Below are 18622 nucleotides of genomic sequence, written 5' to 3'. Positions count from 1 at the left end.
CGCCGCGGCTGCGGGCGGCGGCCCCGCCGGCCGTGCCCCGCTCCGTGCGCGCCGGGTGGGGGCTCCGCGCCGGCCCCCGGGGCAGCTGGTTCTGCTTGGTGCCACGGGGCCGCCGCTGCCAGGGCCGTTCCTGCCCACCTGGAACACCGCGGCCCGGCCCTTCCCAGGTCACTTGCCGGCGGCCCCGCCGGCCGTGCCCCGCTCCGTGCGCGCCGGGTGGGGGCTCCGCGCCGGCCCCCGGGGCAGCTGGTTCTGCTTGGTGCCACGGGGCCGCCGCTGCCAGGGCCGTTCCTGCCCACCTGGAACACCGCGGCCCGGCCCTTCCCAGGTCACTTGCTTTTACATTTTCCTTCTGGATTCACGTCTCTGCCCCTACCCCCCCCCGCCCCCCCGAAGACAAAAATCTGCACCACCCTCCGCTTCCTCCTGCCTGGAACCTTTCTTCTCCCCAGAAAACTCTTTCCCTCCCCATCATGTCATCTAGTAGTGTCAGCATCTCTCTGTGCCTCTTTCTGTCACATGCCCCACATCTGCTCTTTATTTTCAGTGGATGACTTTTGAGATCACCCCGGGTACAAAGGAAGGTTTTCTCCCCCACCCCCAGACAGTTTGTCTCAGGTCGCTGCTCTCTTACACCCCAAATATACAACTCCCAATGCTTTCCAGGCAGATCACTGCACTTCAATAATCAGCTTCAGTTTCCTGCTCCAAGTGGGATGAGTGGCTTAACTGGGCTGTTCATCTGCAGTTCTCACTGCTGGTAAAAAAGAAACTACTCAAGGATGAAGCATTCCAGTGTAGAAGCTCCAGGGACCCAGGTGTTTCCAGAGCCTTGAGAGATCGACAGTGCGTCCTCATGGAGCTGCCTCAATTCTAAGGCAGGAGAAATTATCCCATGTCCAGTGTCTGCAGGCAGCTGAGGAGCATCCCTGCAGGTGGTGCTGTGCCTCCCTGGGGCATGGTGCAGAGCTCCATGGCATGTGGTATTGCTGGCAGCAGGAACCCCTAGCAGATCTCCATTACCCTACCTGGCATGCAGGATTTTTGACCAGTGGTGTGAAAAACTGTTTCTATGCAACAAAACAGCAAGGACTGAGCCTTGGAAGGAGACAGTAAATGGGTTTGCAGGGAATTATCCTGACAGCAAGCTTTTCACAAGCTGTGGGTGGCCGTGCTTTAAGATGAAGGAGGGTTGATTTAAACTGGATATTGGAAAGAAATGCTTCCCTGTGAGGGTGGTGGGGCACTGGCACAGGTTGCTCAGAGAAGCCATGGCTGCCCCATCTCTGGAAGTGTCCAAGGTAGGATAGGGCTTGGAGCAACATGGGATAGTGGAAGGTGTCCCTGCCAATGACAGGGGTGTGGACTAGGTGACCTTTAAAAAACCCTTCCACCCAAATCAGTCTGTGATTCTATGCTTATCTGGTGCCACAAGTGGCCAACATTTGGGGTTGTTTTGCTGCACCTTACGCACCCAAGGACATCAGGCCAGGGATGGGACTGTGAGACATGAGCAGTACTGTGGGGCCGTGCTGCCTCAGGAACAGCAAGAGATGCAGCTCTGCTTGCAGTGGGATGACCGGACAGGAACCCAGAGGGATGGACGGCTAGAGGTCCTTCCTTCCCCAGAAACCTCACAGAGCTACTGGATGGTGCATGTCTCCATGAGTGTTGTTTCTTGGGCTCCTGGCACTGCCTCCATCACCCTGTCACCACTCCCTCACTGAGCACTGCCTGCACTGCAGTGTTGGTCACTGAAATGTCACCAGTAGGTCCTGCCCTCCTAGGCCCTGCCTAGCTCCTGAGCTGACCCAGTCACCCCGTGGTGCTTGGTGGGGTGCTCAGCCACGCTGCTGGTGGTGGCAGTGGGTGCTCTGGGGCGCAGTTTGTGGGTCTGCCCCAAGTGGGACAGTGGTGCCTCGCTGCACACCCGACAGGGCCGAGCCAGCAGCGCCAGCAGCTGCCCACTGCGCTGCAAACCCTCAGCTCTCTGCCTTCTCTGCAGGTCTTGAGGAGATGACAACCTGCAGCCCTTCACCTCCCACCACCCCAGAATTAACAGCCCATCATGCCACTGCAGCAGGGACAAGGGCAGGGGGTGTCCCATGCAGGCTGGGGCAGGCAGAGACTGCCCAGACCAGGCACACGCTGGGACGCCAGGGTGATGCAGGGAACAGGGTGACTGGCAGGTGCTGAGGTGACCCCATAACGCAGTGGTGGAGCTTCCAGCATCCCCTGCTTTCCAGGCTGGATTGAAGCTTCTGCTTCAATGTTTCCTTACAAGAAAACTTCTGCCCTTGCCTGCACAGCCCTGCCCTGCCTTCCCCTGGGAGGGAAGTCCTGGAAGGGACAGAAGCAGAAAGGGAACAAGGGAGAGAGGCTGTGCAAATGGAGCAGCCCAGGGGAGGGAGCAGGTGCAGGCAGGGCCATGGGCAAGAGAAGGAATGCTCAGCTGGGACATGAAGGCACTTTGACAGAGGATCAGCCCTGACGTCAGCTGAGGCTTTTCAGTTTCTTAGGAAGCAACAGAGCCAGAGCCTTGGATCTTCTGAGATGGCTGGGACAGATGCCATGGCACAGCAGCAGACCACTGCTGATAGCCCCAGCCAGTTCTGCGTTTTCATTAGGACTTTGCAGAGCAGAATATCCACAGTGCTAGTGTCTCTGTGCAAGAGCTCCAGCCACTGGGCTCCTCCCAGGCCCCCAAACAGGAACACTGCACTACAACAGCAGGCAGATGGAGAATGACCTGACCCTGCAGCACTGTGAAATCATCTCCAGCTGCTTTTTGTGCAGTATACCAACATGTAAGTGCAGGGTGGGCTGGACGAGGTGAGTGAAGATTTGTCCAAAGGGGCGAGGGGGAGTGCGTGCAGATCGGGGTGGTTCCTGGAGAGGGACCCTGGCAAGGAGAACAGGTAGGAGGGAAGGAGCCAGGTGGCTGTGGCTGTGTGTGCACCAGGGAGGTGTGAGAAGATAAGGAATCATCAGGTGAGGTCATGCCCTGGTCCTCACTGACAGCCTGGTGAGCAGGGCTGCTGGAGCTGCAGGGTCATGGGGAGGATGTGGAAGTCACAGCATACACGTGAGTATACAAGGGAACTTGTGCAGCTAATGGGATCAGAAAGCTGGGTGAAGATTACTGGAGGATGGCTTCTTCTCACAAATATGAGGCATAAAGGACAATGTCTTCCTGTTGCTCAGGACACAAACTGGGGAGATGGTGATCAGCCCTCACACACTTCTGGCAGATGCTTCTCGAGGAGCACAGAGGGAAGGTCTCACCTGAAGCTAAGGTGCCTGAGGAAGGAGCACTGCAGGGCTGGGGGAAGGCAGGACTGCAGCACGTGGGTCACTGTGGATGGGGGTCCAGTGCTACAGCAGCACCACATCAGCTGGCAGGAGCTGCCCTCAATCCCAGGAGAGGGACAGACCCTGATGGTGGGCCAGGCAGGCTCAGTGCCCATGCCAGACTGTTCCATCCTGGAGGAGCAAGGAGCCGGGCCAGAACCACACTTGGTGCTGGGGATACTGCTCATGTTCTCAGGCTTCTCCTCCTGCCTCCAGCAGATCAGGCCTTTGCTGGTCCTGGTAAGGCACTGTCACCCCCACAAACAGAGCAGGCAACCTGGGACTGATTCTGGCTGTCACCTGCAGGGTCAGATGTGCCATAAGAACCTGTTACTCACAGCAATTCTTCTTTCTCCAGATGGGTCTTGTCACTTTCACTGCACTAACTCAGCACACGCTGCACCATTTTTTAAGTTTCTGGAAAGGCAAATTCCACTTGCTTGTATCCCTAATTTGTTCTTGCTAAATATTTCAACTGCCTGTGGCCACTTTCCTCCCTGCTGCTACAACCAGGCAGAGTGGAATCATCACAGGCTTTACTAAAAAAAAACAGTGAGCAACCAACAACATTTTGGGAAACAGCTCTCTTGGGAAACAGAAACTTCCCTATCTGGAACTTTCAACAGCAAAATACAACCCAAAAATCAGTGGGTGAAACACAGCTTGGAGCTCCAGGAACTGTTCTGCATGGCCATCCCAGTAGCTCTCCTGCCCAGGCGATGCAGGGATGAACCAATGCCTTCCCTCTAGTGGCACTGGCCCAAGTGGGTCCTATGCCTGCACACAGAGATCTGTATTAATGAGATGGTGAGCCTCAGGTGTGCCCAGTGCTTGTTTCACGTCTCAGGTATAGGAAGTGCCAGTCAATTATTTTTTCACTGATGTCAGTGATCATCTGATCTTCTATGCCATCTTCTATGATCTTCATAGAAGATCATCTGATTTTCTATGCCAGGCTGTGTAGTGCTTCCTCTGTAAGTCCCAGCACACCCCTGCAAGCAGCACCCAGTGCAAAACACCCCGTTCAGACCCAAACTGGCTACATGTGTATTGCAGGATCTTCCAGAAGCATATCTTCCAGAGATAACCTAACACTTTCTGAGGTACCTCACCTGATAAGAGCTATCAGTCCAAGCAGGAGCCTGTTCCAGAAGCTAGTCACCCCTCCCACCTGCAGAGCCATCTCCCTAGTGCAGGTGACCTCCAGTGCTCCATCACAGGCCTCAGTTTTGGGCAGAGGTCAGCAGGGACCATCATCTACAGATACACCTGAAACAGGCACCTGAGCAAGGCTGACCAGGTGCCCACCAGATCCCTCATTCACTTGGAAGTACAGCCCGGGGTCGTGCAGATGGTGCGTCTCCCCCACTTCATCCACTTCGCAGGTACAGCAGCCATGGGGACCTGGGAGTCCCAATCCACCATCCTTCAGCCTGTCAACCTCCCAGGACCTCTCCAGGTCCTTGGAGACCTCTCTCCAGACAGGTCCAAATTCTCCCTTTCCTCTGAAGTCCCCTGCTCTTCCCTGTGTTCCTCTGCTTTTCTTCAGCATCTTTCATCTTTCTCTCACGTCCCAAGTTCCAGCTCCACACCACCAGCCTCTCCCTGCCCCCACACTCCTCCCAGCTACTATGGTGACCTCTGGACTCTATCACAGCCCAGCAGGTCAGACCTGCCTTGCTGGGAGAGTTTCCAGCCCTTTTCACCTCTGACAGCTGTGGATGGCAATGGCTGTCCCTGCCCTGCTCCACCAGGACAGGAGCTGGCCGGCTGTGCCTGCCCACCCCCTCAACCACTCCGGGGTGAGCTGCAAGAGGTCAGAGCTAGCCTATTCTATTATATCTGATTATATTAGCCTGCCAGGTTAATAGCAAAGTGTGCTCCAGAGATAACCCAGGAGACTGGCCATCAGCAGAGCCTCTCACCCAGTCATCCCTAGGGATGTCATCTCTGCATGTGATCAAATGAAGAATCGTGTTGCCTGGGCTGTTGGGGTCCACTCCGGCTAGCTATAGACCCTTACCCACACGACATTTCATAGATGAAGGTAAAAGATTGAGAAGAGCTCTCCTCCACGTGGGAAACCTTGTCCTTTATTCCAAGGAACACATCAGGTGGACAAACCCATGGGAGAAGAGAGAGCATTCCCTGGCAGCAGGGAGCTTTTATACCCCCGGGATGGGGACAGAGGGAGAGGTCCACAGCCAATGGGACACCAGTGAGGAGTGGCGAGGGGAGGGGTAACCCAGGGGAGAGACCACCAGGTGGTACTGGGACAGGTGAGGGAAAGACTATGTGATGGGGAAATGGGGTAAGAAACCACACGAGATAACATAAGCTATACAGTGCAATATAAGACTATTCTGTGCAAATTCCCAATCATCCAGTGCAAGAGAACAACTAAACTGGTGCACCACAACAATCAAACACCAGGGGGACTCACACATTACCCACCTGCATCTCAGTATGTGGTGTGTGAGCTTTGCAAGCAGGACACTGCATGGTGAAGTCTGGTAATTTTCATGGTCCCATGTTGCCACCTTCAGATCTGCCAGTTTCTGAGCCCTCAGGAAGGCTGCCAAAGGCCTGCAATGCCCTCTGAACCCCAAAGCCTAGGACACACATGGCACCTAAAGCAGAACATTTCATTGTGTGTGTTCCCTTTCTCCTAAAGCCTCAATGAGAAGGGGCAGACTGATGGAAACTTATAAAAACCTTGTTGCCTGTTTATCTTGCAGAAGATAGACACCAGCCCATATTCCATGGACCACTTTAAATCTGGGAAGATGATCCTGGAGAGATGGTCCTGACTGACAGCTTGCTTTGCGGTCCTGGAGAATCCATCTTCTCATTGCCCAGAGTGCTTTGGAGAAGGTTATGTTCAACCTTAAATTCACTTCCCATGAGCTCCTTGGTGGTGCAATTCCAGCTTTTCACTTCTACCTGATCCAGGTGACAACTCAGTGGAAATAAGCACGACAGAAGCCCTGGCACAGGGCTTTTGGCACAGGGCTTCTGGGCACAGGTGCCCAGAGAAGCTGTGTCTGCCCCATCCCTGGAAGTGTCCAAGGCTGGGTCACATGGGGGTTGGAGCAACCTGGTCTAGTGGAAGATGTTACTGCTGCTGGCAGGGATGTGGACTGGATGACCTTTAAAAGTCCTTTCCAACACAAACCATTCTGTGACTCTGTGATTTCTTTTGCTGCTGAAGGGCAGTCAGGTTTACCAGGACCCAAATCCTGACCTTTTAATGCAGAACCCACAGTGCAGAGCAGCACTAAGTCCTCTGAACCATCCAGTCTCAGCCCTGCCCTGCATGGCTGACTCAGATGCCAGCAGAGGACAACCAGTGTCACACCTGGTGAGAAGTTACTAGAAGAGACCTTGGTTCACAATCCAGTGCTGATGCCTCAGACCTGTCTGTCCCCCTGACAGAGTCTCTGCTGCTCCAGAGACTGCCTGCAAAAGCCTGTCCTCATGCACAAGCCACAGCAAACTGCAGATGTTCACATCTGCACCCAATATCTGAACCCAACATCAAACCTTTCCCTCATTTCTCTCCAGCCTATTTACTCAAACTGAACAGGATCCACTGAAAGTTCAAACAGGCAACCTGACTCCACAGGATCCAGGTGACAGACCCACAAAAAATAACAAAGACACACAGGTCCCTGCACCTTCAGGGAAAGTCTGACTCAATAGCAGCTGCTGCACATTCAGAAGAAAACCAGCAGAATATTTTTAAATCCCATTTTTCATATCCATAAAGTCAGTTCCTTTTTGTACCATTTGAATGCCATCACTGATCCAAATCTCCTGCTGCTGGACATGCCAGTCAGGGCAGGACAGTCTGTTCTGGCAGCAGGGATCTACAAAGTGATTTTTTGGATCAAGCTCAGGTATAATTTTGACTTTCCTAAGTGGAGATGACAAGTTTGGGAAGCTCAAAGGGACGTGGTGACATGCTCCTCACCTCTCTGTGGATTTGTGGGTTGAAATAGGCCTCTGCCTCATGAATCATATTTTATTTTTTCCTTCTCTGAAACACATGGAGAGTACATTGCTGCATGTCCTGGTTCCAGCCATGACAGGGTTAATTTTTGCAATAGCCACAAGGGGCATGGCCAGTGTTAAAATGTGGTTAGTAATTCGTGGAAATAAAAGATGTATCAAATATATATGTATAAAATAAATGGCTGGTACACAGAAGCGGGGGGGAGATATTCTTCCCCAGGATGGCGAAACCGCAGCAGATGGGCAGAGAGGCACCACAACATTTACATGCAAAGGAAACCTCGGCTGCACAGGAGACGGGTGTCCTGGGTTGACTATATGAATTCCAAGGAGATATTTTCTCCCGAACCGGTTGGGGTGGGAGGGGCAATTGAATCTGCTTTTGTAGAGAAGCCCCTTTGGGGGTTATCTCCCAAACTTGCCCTAAACCAAGACAATGAGCATTCACAGAAACATGCACGCAGTGACGCCGAAGCGATGATGGCCCAGACAAGATACCTCTCTACACCTTCCACCTGAATGCCAGATTCCGGGAATCGGGGAAGTGTATCATTCTATTCCCGGACAAAGGCTTTGTGCAGCCCGAACCAGAGAAAGAAACCAACTTGAATATGAAGAACTCAGAAAGAAACAAAGAGGCTCTGCCGCAGGCAAAATAAACTGTATAAGAACTGCTGCCTCGGAGCAGCCAGTGTAGATGGGGAAGGATTGGTGCTAGCGAGACCAATCTCACGTCCACCCAGCTCACCATCCGGGGTGGTACGCTGTCCGATTGATTGGTGGCTGTCAGGACTGTATTACAGTCGTGAAATAAATTCTATTTTTAATTTTTTTATTAAAACTGGCTATTTTTCATTTATAACAGCCAGGATGAGGGTTATTGCGTACCACCTCATATTATGCACAGTGAAATAAATGGGCAGGAGATCTTTCTCCTTTTTAATGCCTTTATTAAGAAGGATCAGCTCAGGTGGGGAGAAATCGATGGGTCGCGCCCATGCTGCCGCTGCTCCCAGGAGTGGCACGGAGGAGGAGGATGATGCAGCTTTGTCTGCTGGTCTGCAGACAGAGCTGGGGATTCCATCCTCACGGGAGAGTAGGAGATTCTGCCTTTTCGGTCCAACACCCTGGGTCGTCTCTCTAGTTAACATCTTTTCAGGTTAGGGTGAGAAGCAAAAAGGATCCAAGCAGGCACTGGACTACGCTCCCATCCTTAGACATCACTTAGGTCACTCAGTTCTGTGTTGGCTCATAATTTTTAGGGTTTTTCCTGGAAAACTGCAAAATTTGGTTGCAATGCATTTCTCATCTGCATACTAGCTCTGATGCCACTTCCATTCTCCTGGTCCCTGCAGGATCTCTGGCAAGCATCAGGGGGACAATGGTAATCACCAACCATTAACAGGTAATTGAAGAAGATCTGTTAACAATGAAGCTAACTTAACAGCACTGGACTAACTTGTTTTAACTCCGCAACCTTAAAAAACACAGATAACTTTTTATTCATAACACACAGGGTAGCAGAAGGGGTCTCTTCTGGTGGAGTAGTGTGAATCCTGTGACCAGGATAACATCAGATTCCATATGGTGAGCATTCACATGGGAATAGTTCCTGTCTTGTACACTCTGTTATTAATTCTGTTTCTGTTACTGTTCTGTTTCTTATTTCATTGCTGTTTCCAGTAAATTATTCTTATCTCAGCCTGTGATTTTTACATTTTGTGCCTCCAATTCTCCTCTCCAGCCACCCACAGGGTGGCGCATAATTTGGAATGTTTCAGTGTGAACACTAAATTGGGGAATACCTTTCTTAAACTGCAACACTATGGAAACAGACTGTGAGTGTGTCTCTGTTCCTGGAAGGGTTGAAGATCCTCAGTGCAACAAGGATGTGTTATTTAAAGGAAGAAGATGGGAACAGAGAGGACACAGAGTTGACTGTGAGGTGACAAGGGAGCCAGTGAAGGTGATAAGAAAGATGTGTACTAATGTCTTTCTTTACAAACAATTCGATGGGTGAAAGTATTGGTGTTAATGTCTTTGAAATGAGTCTTAATGTCTCCATCAACTTCAAGCTGAAGGTTTGTGACAGAACCAAGTTGCATTAGGGTTAGGCTTGACTCCTGAAATAGACAAATGGGTCCACATTAGCCAGAGCTGCTGAACTTTGTGGGAAAGTAAAAGGTTCAAGGGGTGATATGTGGTAAGTGATTCAGGAAGGCTGTACCTTCATACTACCTCAGCCAATGGGGAAGGAAAGAGGGCAACATAGGGCCAAGAGTTTAGGATAAAAGGAGGCTGCATCCTGCAAAACATGGAGAGAGAAAACCCTGTGGGCGTGTACCCCAATTGCCTCTCTCCCTTTATTCAAATAAAGTTGCAGGACTTCTCTGTCTCCTTTATGAACACTGGCTTCTCATAGCATGATTTTCCATACAATATGGGGGACTCATCCTGGGTCCTTTCACTGTCTGGGCCTGGCACACAGGAAGAGGAGCTGGAGGCATGCCTCGCCCAGTTTTTAGGTGACCAAATCCCTCCAGCACTAGCCAGCAGCAGGCAATTGATGGGGTTCCTGAGACTGTTCAGGTGACAGACAAGAGGCGGACGAAGGGGGTCCAAGAAGAATCCACAGGAAAAGAACACTGGAGATCTCACCAGTGAGTACAGTGGGAACTTCAGGGTGTAAAACATGGCAGAGTGCCCAGAGAGGGCAGTAAAGTAAAAAAAATCAAGAAAAGGGATGATGACCCCAAAATACCTCTGAAGGGTCCTTTGGGAGAATGTTGAGGTGGTTTGCACATTCTCCCAGAGGTAGTTAAGGACATGGATGACCAGAGGGGGCAATAAGGGGAGCTGAAAAGGGGTCTCAGCAACAGGGGATGGATGCCCAGAGAGAACCGTAATGAAAATTGAGAAAAGGTCTCAGCAATCGCCACACCCAGAAGGGGCAGTAAGGGAAGCTGAGAAAGACTCTGCAACAGGAGACTGATGGTGTTGGTTTGGAAAAGGATTGTTTGAAGGGAAGTATGGAGGAATATGGTTACAGCAAACAGCAGAGAGAGACTATGTGATAAAGAAAGAGAAGCTGTGAGGGTTGGGATGTTCTCCACCTTATCTTCAGAACATGCAGTCTAATACAGGGCCCAAGTCTTTTGTATTCCCAGCTTCAAGGATAGGGAAAACGGGGAGATATTGTTCCTATGCCTCCACCCCTCCCAGGTCATTATGGAGCCAGAGTGGAGGATTTGTGCTTTTCCACTTACTACGCAGGACTTAAGGGGGTTTCTCTATGGTGGGGAGTGCCGAAACCAGGTGTCAGACTGCAGGACTGGGGACATGGGCAGGGGACCTGTGCGGGAGGTGTGGGATAGAGCCAAGGTTGCAGGGCTCAGCTCTGGGCAGTGTCTGACACCACCATCCCCACAGGCAGGGGCTGCAGTGCCCCCCTGCCCCCATGAGGCTGTGGGATGTTTTGTCTGCCTGCCTGTCCCTGTGGTACCATCGGCTGTGCCCATCCACTGGGACCTTGTGCCTTACAGAGCTTGTGGTGCTGGGAGAGCAGCCCGGGGACCTGGATGAGTGTGCTGGGGGATGCATCTGGACACTGCAGCAGGACAGGGACTGGTTTTGGTATACGGGGTAAGATATAATCTACCACCAAAGCCTGGCCTGATATAAGAAGGGATTTTGTTTGGGTCACTGGGGAGGTGAGTGATTTTGCAGAGAGTCCGGTGGCTTTGAGAACATGAGAGACCATAAACAGTGAGAGCACTGTCTGGAGAGATGACACAGTGGGCCCTTGCAAAAGTTGGTTAGGAAGGCACATATACCTGGTATATGTAAGAAGAGATAAGGGAAAATAAAAGTGTAGGCAAGAATAATATCACAGTTTTTAATCAATGTGCCATTTGTAAAAAAAAAAATAGAACTTTAGAAATGGATTGTTAAGGGTTGTTAAGGGTGTGTCCTGGCTTGTAAAATAAGCATGTATTCTATTTTTGCCATCTGTTAGGGGTTAGGCAGTTTTTCTTATCTCTTTCAAGAACAATGACACTGCCAGGAAGATAATCTCCTGCTAATGGGCTATTGAATTACTCACTGTGGCTGGTAAGATTAGTTACATCATCCCATTGGGAGATGCTCCACCCAGAGGGAGGAGCCAAGCATCCCTGCCACCATAAAACAAGCATTTCTGAGACCACAGACAGCCTTCTTCGCTGGATTTCCGAGAGGAATCAGGAACCAAGGCCCAGCTGCTCCTTCGCCGCATTTTCAGAAAGGATCTACACCCTTCTGCAGATCGCCGCTCCAGGAGGAGCAGCCACCATCTGGCTGGACTACTATCAACACCCTGACTTCTCAGGGTGTCAGGTTTTTCTCACTCTGCCAGTGGTTGTTTTGCTTGTGTTAAATTACATTGTTATTTAGTTTTTTTCTTCCTAGTAAAAAAAACTGTTATTCCCATTCCCATATCTTTGCCTGAGAGCCCTTTTAATTCTGAAATTGTGATAATTCGGAAGGAGGGGGTTTACCTTTTCCATTTCACAGGAGGCTTTTGCCTTCCTTCACAGACTTCTGTCTTTTCAAACCAAGACAGGGTGTGAGGATTCCTATTGTATGGGGGGCTCACCACACTGGATCCCTTGATAACATGCAAGGTGGGTCTGAACCGAAAAGTGTGTTTTCTAGTAGACTTGGAAGTCTCTCTGTTTACTTTGAATTTTATGTCAAAGGGGGTCCTTTTAAGAGGGGTTTCACTTAAGGGAGTAAGTGGGAAATATGAGCCAGTGCACTTTATTCAACTGCTGTTGGTGAATATGTCAGATGGGTTTGAAAAGTGTGAATTTCTGTTTGTTCCTAGTTGTGATTGTGGTTTGCTAGGAGGGGATTTAATGACTGAGTTGGGAGTGTGTGTTAGTGTTGCAAGGGGTGATGGGGAGGCTAATGCTGTTGTGCTGATAAAGCTTGTGCTAAGGTGAACCCAGAAGTGTTGGCAGTCCCAGGGCAATATGGAAAACTGGATATGGAGCCTCTCCAAATTACTCTGAAGCAATCAGAATAAATGGTGTCAAAAAAGCAATACCCTCTTTCAAGGATATTAAGGAAGGGGTTACAGCCTGTTATTGAGTCCCTGTTAAAGTGGAGTCTTTTGGGGACATGTATATCTCCCTATAACACTCCTATCCTACTGAAAGGAAAGAGGGACTTGTCTTTATAAACAAACTGTGGGTCTGCTGGTAGATAAAACTAACACTGAGAGATAAAAGAAACAATGGGAAGAGTTCCACCAATTGATGAATGGAATGAGAGAGATTTGTCTTTACCAATAAACTGTAGGTCTGCTGATAAGTAAAACTGGACACTGAGAGAAGAAATAAACAATGGAAAGAACTATAAATTCCATAAGGAATTCCACTGAGTGACACAAGGAAGAGACAAACGGGGGGCACACATTAGAAGGGGGTGTTAGGTATTTTGGGAAGTTGGTACCTCTCAAGTACCTCAACCAATGAGGAAAGAGAGATGGACATGTGCCTGGGAATTAGGATAAAAAGGAGGCTGTGTCCTCCCAAAACTTGACAACCTAGAGGGGTCATTTCCCAGTCCAGCGATGCCCAAGCGATGAATACCTGACAAGTATCCATGATCAAGATAGTCAGAGTCGTCAAGGATGTGCATCCCAATACCAGATTCCTGTAACTCAATATCAGCATTCAACACTTCCCAGAAACGGTTTTGTGCAGCCCAGCACTGAGAAAAGGAAACTACATGAATATGTACATCGACAAGAAGAATAGGAGAAACTCTACCCCAGGCAAAATAAACCGTATAAAGCCCGCCCGACAGAGACGGTATTCGTGAACAGAGGGGATTCGAAGCGGTAGAGTTCAAATCTCTGTACAACCAGTGCCGATCCCGGGCTCGATGCTGATCCTTTGATTGTGGCTATCAGAGACCAAATCTTGGTCACAAAATAAAAATCTTTTTATTGATTAATGATTTGGCTTTATCATTAATTATCTATAACACAACTATCCAGGTCATCCTGTGATAACACTGCAAGAGGGGGGAAACATAAATATACATCTACAAAATTTCTCTTAACACACATATAATATTTGTCCTTTAATTGTGAGAGTCAACCATCATATTACACATCTATAACAATAGGGTATTGCAGGACCTGAATTAAGGACTTTTTATTCTGTGACTTTTTAAACTCAGATAGCCCCTCTTATGAATAAAAAGTTATCAATTTTTTTAAGGTTGCAAAGTTAAACAAGTTGAACCAATTGCTGTTAAATTGAAGGTTACCTGCATGTCGAAGCCACCTATTGTTAAGAGTTCTTTTTCAATTACCAGTTAATGGTTGGTGATTAGCCATTGTCCCCCCCATGCTTGCCAGGGAGTGACACCAGACCCCATAGGTAGCAGGGGGTAGTGACATCAGAGCTAGTATGCAGATGAGAATGCATTTCACCAGATTTTGCAATGTTCCAGGAAAAAAACCCTAAAAACAACGAGCCAACATGGAATTAAGAGACCTAAGTGACCTCTAAGGATGAGGAACTTAATCCAGTATCTGCTAAAATCCTTTTACTTCTCACCCTAACCTCAAAAGGTCTTAACTAGAAAGAGGACCTGGAATGTTAGACCAAAAAGGCAGAATCTCCTAATCTCCCGTGAGGATGGAAGCCCCAGCTCTGCCTGCAGACCAGCGGACACAGCTGCATCATCCTCCTCCTCTGTGCCACTCCTGGGAGCAGCGGCGGCATCGGCGCGACCTGTCGATTTCTCCCCACCTGAGCTGATTCTTTTTAATAAAGGCATTAAAAAGGAGAAAGATCTCCTGCCCTACTCATTTATTTCAGCCCCAATGTTGTGGTACGGACACCAGAAGGAGCAAAACGTTACCCAGACTCAGAAAAGGAATTTGAATTGTGTGTGCATGTTAAACAGGGCCAAAGGAATTCTAGTGCTAAAACATTTGACACATTGGCAAGGGGTGGCCCCACAGTTTCCTCTAACAGTTACTGAGGCTCTGTTGTCTGCAGAATTGTGCAGCCACAGCTTTGATGGTAACTGATGGCAGGATTGTTAAAGGCTGGCATCAAATTCTAAATGGATGACCAGCACTAGATTGTTACAGTATGAAACCTGTCTAATGTAACAGGAGGATTTAGAATTGAGAAGTGGCCAAGGCTTTAATTTAATTAATTAACAGTCTCCTGTTTAATTGGTCCCAAGGAAGGAAACCTAAAGGAAACTCATGGCTGTATCCAGGTAACAAATCTCCAGACCCGAGCTAGGGAAGACTTACAGGATATTCTTTGGCCAAATGGGGAAAGGTGTTTATTGATGAATCTTCAAGAGTAATAGTGTTATGAGTAGAAAAGTTGTCCGTTTTTTTTTAAGTTGCAGAGTTAACAAGATAAACCAATTGCTGTTGTTAATAACTTCATGTTGTAATCATCTGTTGTTAATAGTTTTTCTTCAATTACCTGTTACTTCAATTACCTGTTAATGGTTAGAAATAAGCTCAATTGTCCCCCTGCTGCTTCCTAGAGGACGACACCTGAAGCTGCAGGTAGCAGGGGGAGGAGGGAAAGGGGGAGGGGAGAAAGGGGAAAGGGGAGGGGACATGATGTCAGAGCTGGTATGCAAATGAGGAAACCCCTCACCAAATCTTGCAAGAAAAACCCCTAAAACAAGATGCCAACATGGAATTAAGAGATCTAAGTGATGTCTAAAGGTGAGGAGCTTAATCCTGTATCTGCTAAGATCCTTTTTACCTCTCACCCTCACCTAAGGATCTTGGCTAGAGAGAGGACCTCGGATGTCAGACTGAAAAGGTGGAATTTCCTACTGCTGTCGTGAGGATGGAAGCCCCAGCTCTGCCTGCACACCAGTGGACACAGCTGCATTCTTCATCCTCCTCTGTGCCACTCCTGGGAGCAGCGGCGCCGTGAGCGCGACCGGTTGTTTCTTCCCACCTGAGCTGATTTTTAATAAAGGCATTAAAAAGGAGAAAGATCTCCTGCCCTATTTTATTTCAATAGGAAGAAAACGAGTTTCTGGATATGGTATAGTAAAAGAAAAGGAATTGCAGGAAGAGGGGAAGCTACCATGCACACGGTCAGCAGAGACCACAGAATTGTATGCCTTAATAAAAGCCTGCAAAGCATATCAAGAAAAGGTAGTGAATATTTACAAATTCAAAGTATGTGTGTGGGGTGGTACCTGAGTTTGGAAAACTGGGAAGAGAGAGGTTTGTTAACTTGCAGGGGAAAAATGTCCACTTGTGAGGGCTCAATTACTCTTCTAGTGGAGGTGGTGAATTTACCAAAAGAGGTAGAAATAATACATGTTTAGGGGACGTTAGGCAGGGTACTCAGAAGAGACGATAGGTAATCAACTGGCCAATAGGTTCAGAAAGCAGCATCTCTGACAGAGGTCTCTGGGATCCTCCCTTTGCTCCCTGTGGTTCAACCATTGCCAGGGGAAGAGGGAAGTGGTGGTGCTGCTGCTGCTGCTTTCCCACCAGAGGAGTTGGAGATAATACAAGGTCGTGAGGCAGAAAAAAATGGAAAAATTTATTTACAGAGGACGGTAAACAGTGGGTGCCAGGAGCTTTGACCCTGCAAATGTTAAAACAACTTTATGGGGGGTGATTGGAGCTCTCTAGGATTGGCAGAGACCTTCCTTCTGCTTTATGTCTTTTGTTTTAGCAAAACAAGCTTTGAGGGGTGCCTGGCTAAAGTTAATAGCCAGACTACAAAGGAGATTGCAAGGTGGGGGAGTGACCCTGGGCTATAAGTCCTTCCAGAGATGTCAGGTGTATTTGAGATGCCCTGGGCAAGAGGGTTTAAACATCCTCTGGCAGTGGTGTGCCAGCTGGCAGGGAGCTCAGAGGTGGTTCTAGCCACTGCAGCTATTTGATCTGACTGATGTAACTGATCATTTATTTGATCAGTTAACAAATGATTTCTGAATATGGGATTGTGAAAGCAGTGGACTCGGGACAGGACAATTCATTTTACAGAGGGATCCTTCAAAGGATAATTGCTGCTTTGAGAATTCAGTGGGACCTCTGTACCCCCTGGTACCCTCAGAATTCAGGTCAAATAGAAAGCATGAACGTGTCACCAAAACTGCGGCGAGAACAAAAAACTCTCCAACAACCATTTTTAGTGTTAAGAGAATCAAAGCATTGCTTTATTCTGGCTAGAATGTACAAAAGAAATTTCACCCACACATTGCCCAGATATGCAGAGAAAATTATTCTATGACACATAAATTTCACTAGATTTTCCCCATATTTTATACAGTCAAACCTCATAGAAATCCATTGGTTCAATGTGCATTGGTCCCAAGTTAGGCAGTTCTTAGTATTTGGTTTCCTATTGTTTATGGATTTCTTTGCCTCCGAGGCTAATTTGGTCCTCATTTCTTGGTTCTCTTATTTTTTTCCAGACCAGGTGTCTTTAACCATGCCACGGGGAGTGTCTGGGGTTGAAGGTTGCCTATCTGCTGGTATCTGTGTCTGCTGGCTACTCCCAATCTATGTAGGTGTTAAACTCAACAGTTTTGCCCGGTGAAACAGTCATTTGAAAAGAAACTTCAATTCCCTTTTCCCCTGGACAAAGGCAAACTAACCTGACTAAAGTTACATTAAAAAAATGCTAAACTTTGTATAATTTGCAACACTCCATCTCCTTTATGTACACTGTCTTTTCATAGCATGATTTTCTATATAAGGGGAACACACTAATCCACGGCCTATCCAGAAATCAGCTGGGGTTGGCCCTTCCCGAAGGATCAGCCTGGGCTTTGCCACTGCTGAACGTGTGAAGTGGGAGGGCACCAGGCACGGGAGGGGTGTGGGAATGGGGGCTGGGGTGTGATGTGGGTCCTGGGCAAGGTGCTGATGACAGCAGCACCTTGTAGGTGTGTGCACCTTGATCTGTGTGTCCGGTGCCTGTGAGTCCTGGGTGTCCTGTGTTTGCATCCCTGTGTGTGTCTCTGCGACCTGTGTGACTCTTGAAGCCCAAAACTGGGCAAGAAAATAAACTCTATACTCAGACGGCTACAGAGCAAGTATTTGTTTACTCAGCGCTGGGAGTGAGGGGGATCTCTCTGCCAAAACTCAATCTTCTGTAGCCTTCAGTTACATTTTAAAATTCCTTCCCTGCCATGTCACAATTACAACATATCATTAACATACTCACATTTGCATAGAGCTGTGTCATGATTTTACAAGTTTGTTGCTTTCGCCAACAAAGAACTTTGTCAGATCTTCTGTGGTGGTCATCAGTTTTCTGGTGGTCTTTTGATGAAGGCTTCTGTAGTCTGCCTCACATCTGAACTTTCTCCCTCTGTCTTCAGTGCATGCTTTGGTGCTTCTTGCTTTACAGTCTAACTTGTTTTTAGCTAATTTTGCAGTTTGCAAGTCCCCTTAGAACTTGCTATCTTGCTCTTGATGGCATTTGTTATCTTACTCGCCCCGTTGCCTTGCTTTTCTTGGCTATCCTGTTTGTTTTACCTGCACATCTTGTTACAATATTACTGGTGGTTAACCTTTTCTTAGATACCACTTAGGACTCACTCTGGGACCTGTGCTTAGCTTCGCAGCTGCCTGAATCCACAACAGCAGGGGAAAGCAGCAGCCGCATCCTGGCTCTGGGCAGGACCCGGCTCCGGGGTTCCAGCAGCCGGGCAGGGGACTCTGCGGCGGGGCCGCGCTCCTCACCGCGGGGTCGCGGGGGCCGCGCGCTCCCGCCGCGGGGCCGCTCCGCCCGGGTCGCCGCGGGGCGGGGCGAGGGGGGAGAGCTCCGCCTGTCATTGGTGGAATGCGCCCGCGGGGGAGGCGGGGCCGCGTTCCGATTGGTGCTCTCGCCGCGGGGCGCGATAAGGGAGTTCGCTCTCGCGAGACTCGGACGCAGCGCGGGAAATTTTTCCCGCGGCGGCGCTGAGGCGCGGCCCGGGCCGGCCGGGATGGGGCTGCGGGACGGCGCCGAGCCCGAGCCGCGGGGAGAGCGCGGCGGGGGCGGCGGCCGGGCGGGCCCCGGGAGCCGGCGGACGGCGCCGGGTCCGGGCGTGACGATGCCCCCGCGCTGTCTGCACTCAAGCGCCTGGAGCGGGCACAGCTCACGGACCGGTTGGACGCGCTGTTCGGCTTCGAGCGGCTCGCAGAGCCCGGTGAGCGGACAGGCTGGCTCATCAACATGCACCCGGTACGGGCCGGCGCGGGGGG

General features: G+C 49.5%; 1 protein-coding gene across 1 annotated transcript in view; it reads left to right on the top strand.

The window, feature by feature from the left end:
* Positions 1 to 18363: 18363 nt before the first annotated feature.
* The window catches only part of POLE (DNA polymerase epsilon, catalytic subunit), a 33297-nt gene continuing 33038 nt past the window's right edge, over positions 18364 to 18622 (top strand). Inside the window, 2 exon segments of the mRNA XM_039726136.1 lie at positions 18364 to 18399; positions 18402 to 18602. Of these exon segments, the coding sequence (XP_039582070.1) occupies positions 18364 to 18399; positions 18402 to 18602 (237 nt within the window).

This window comes from Passer montanus, unplaced genomic scaffold, assembly GCF_014805655.1.
Source record: "Passer montanus isolate IOZ18808 unplaced genomic scaffold, ASM1480565v1 scaffold57, whole genome shotgun sequence".
In the NCBI taxonomy this organism is placed as follows: domain Eukaryota; kingdom Metazoa; phylum Chordata; class Aves; order Passeriformes; family Passeridae; genus Passer; species Passer montanus.
This window is presented reverse-complemented; position numbering and strand designations above follow the sequence as displayed.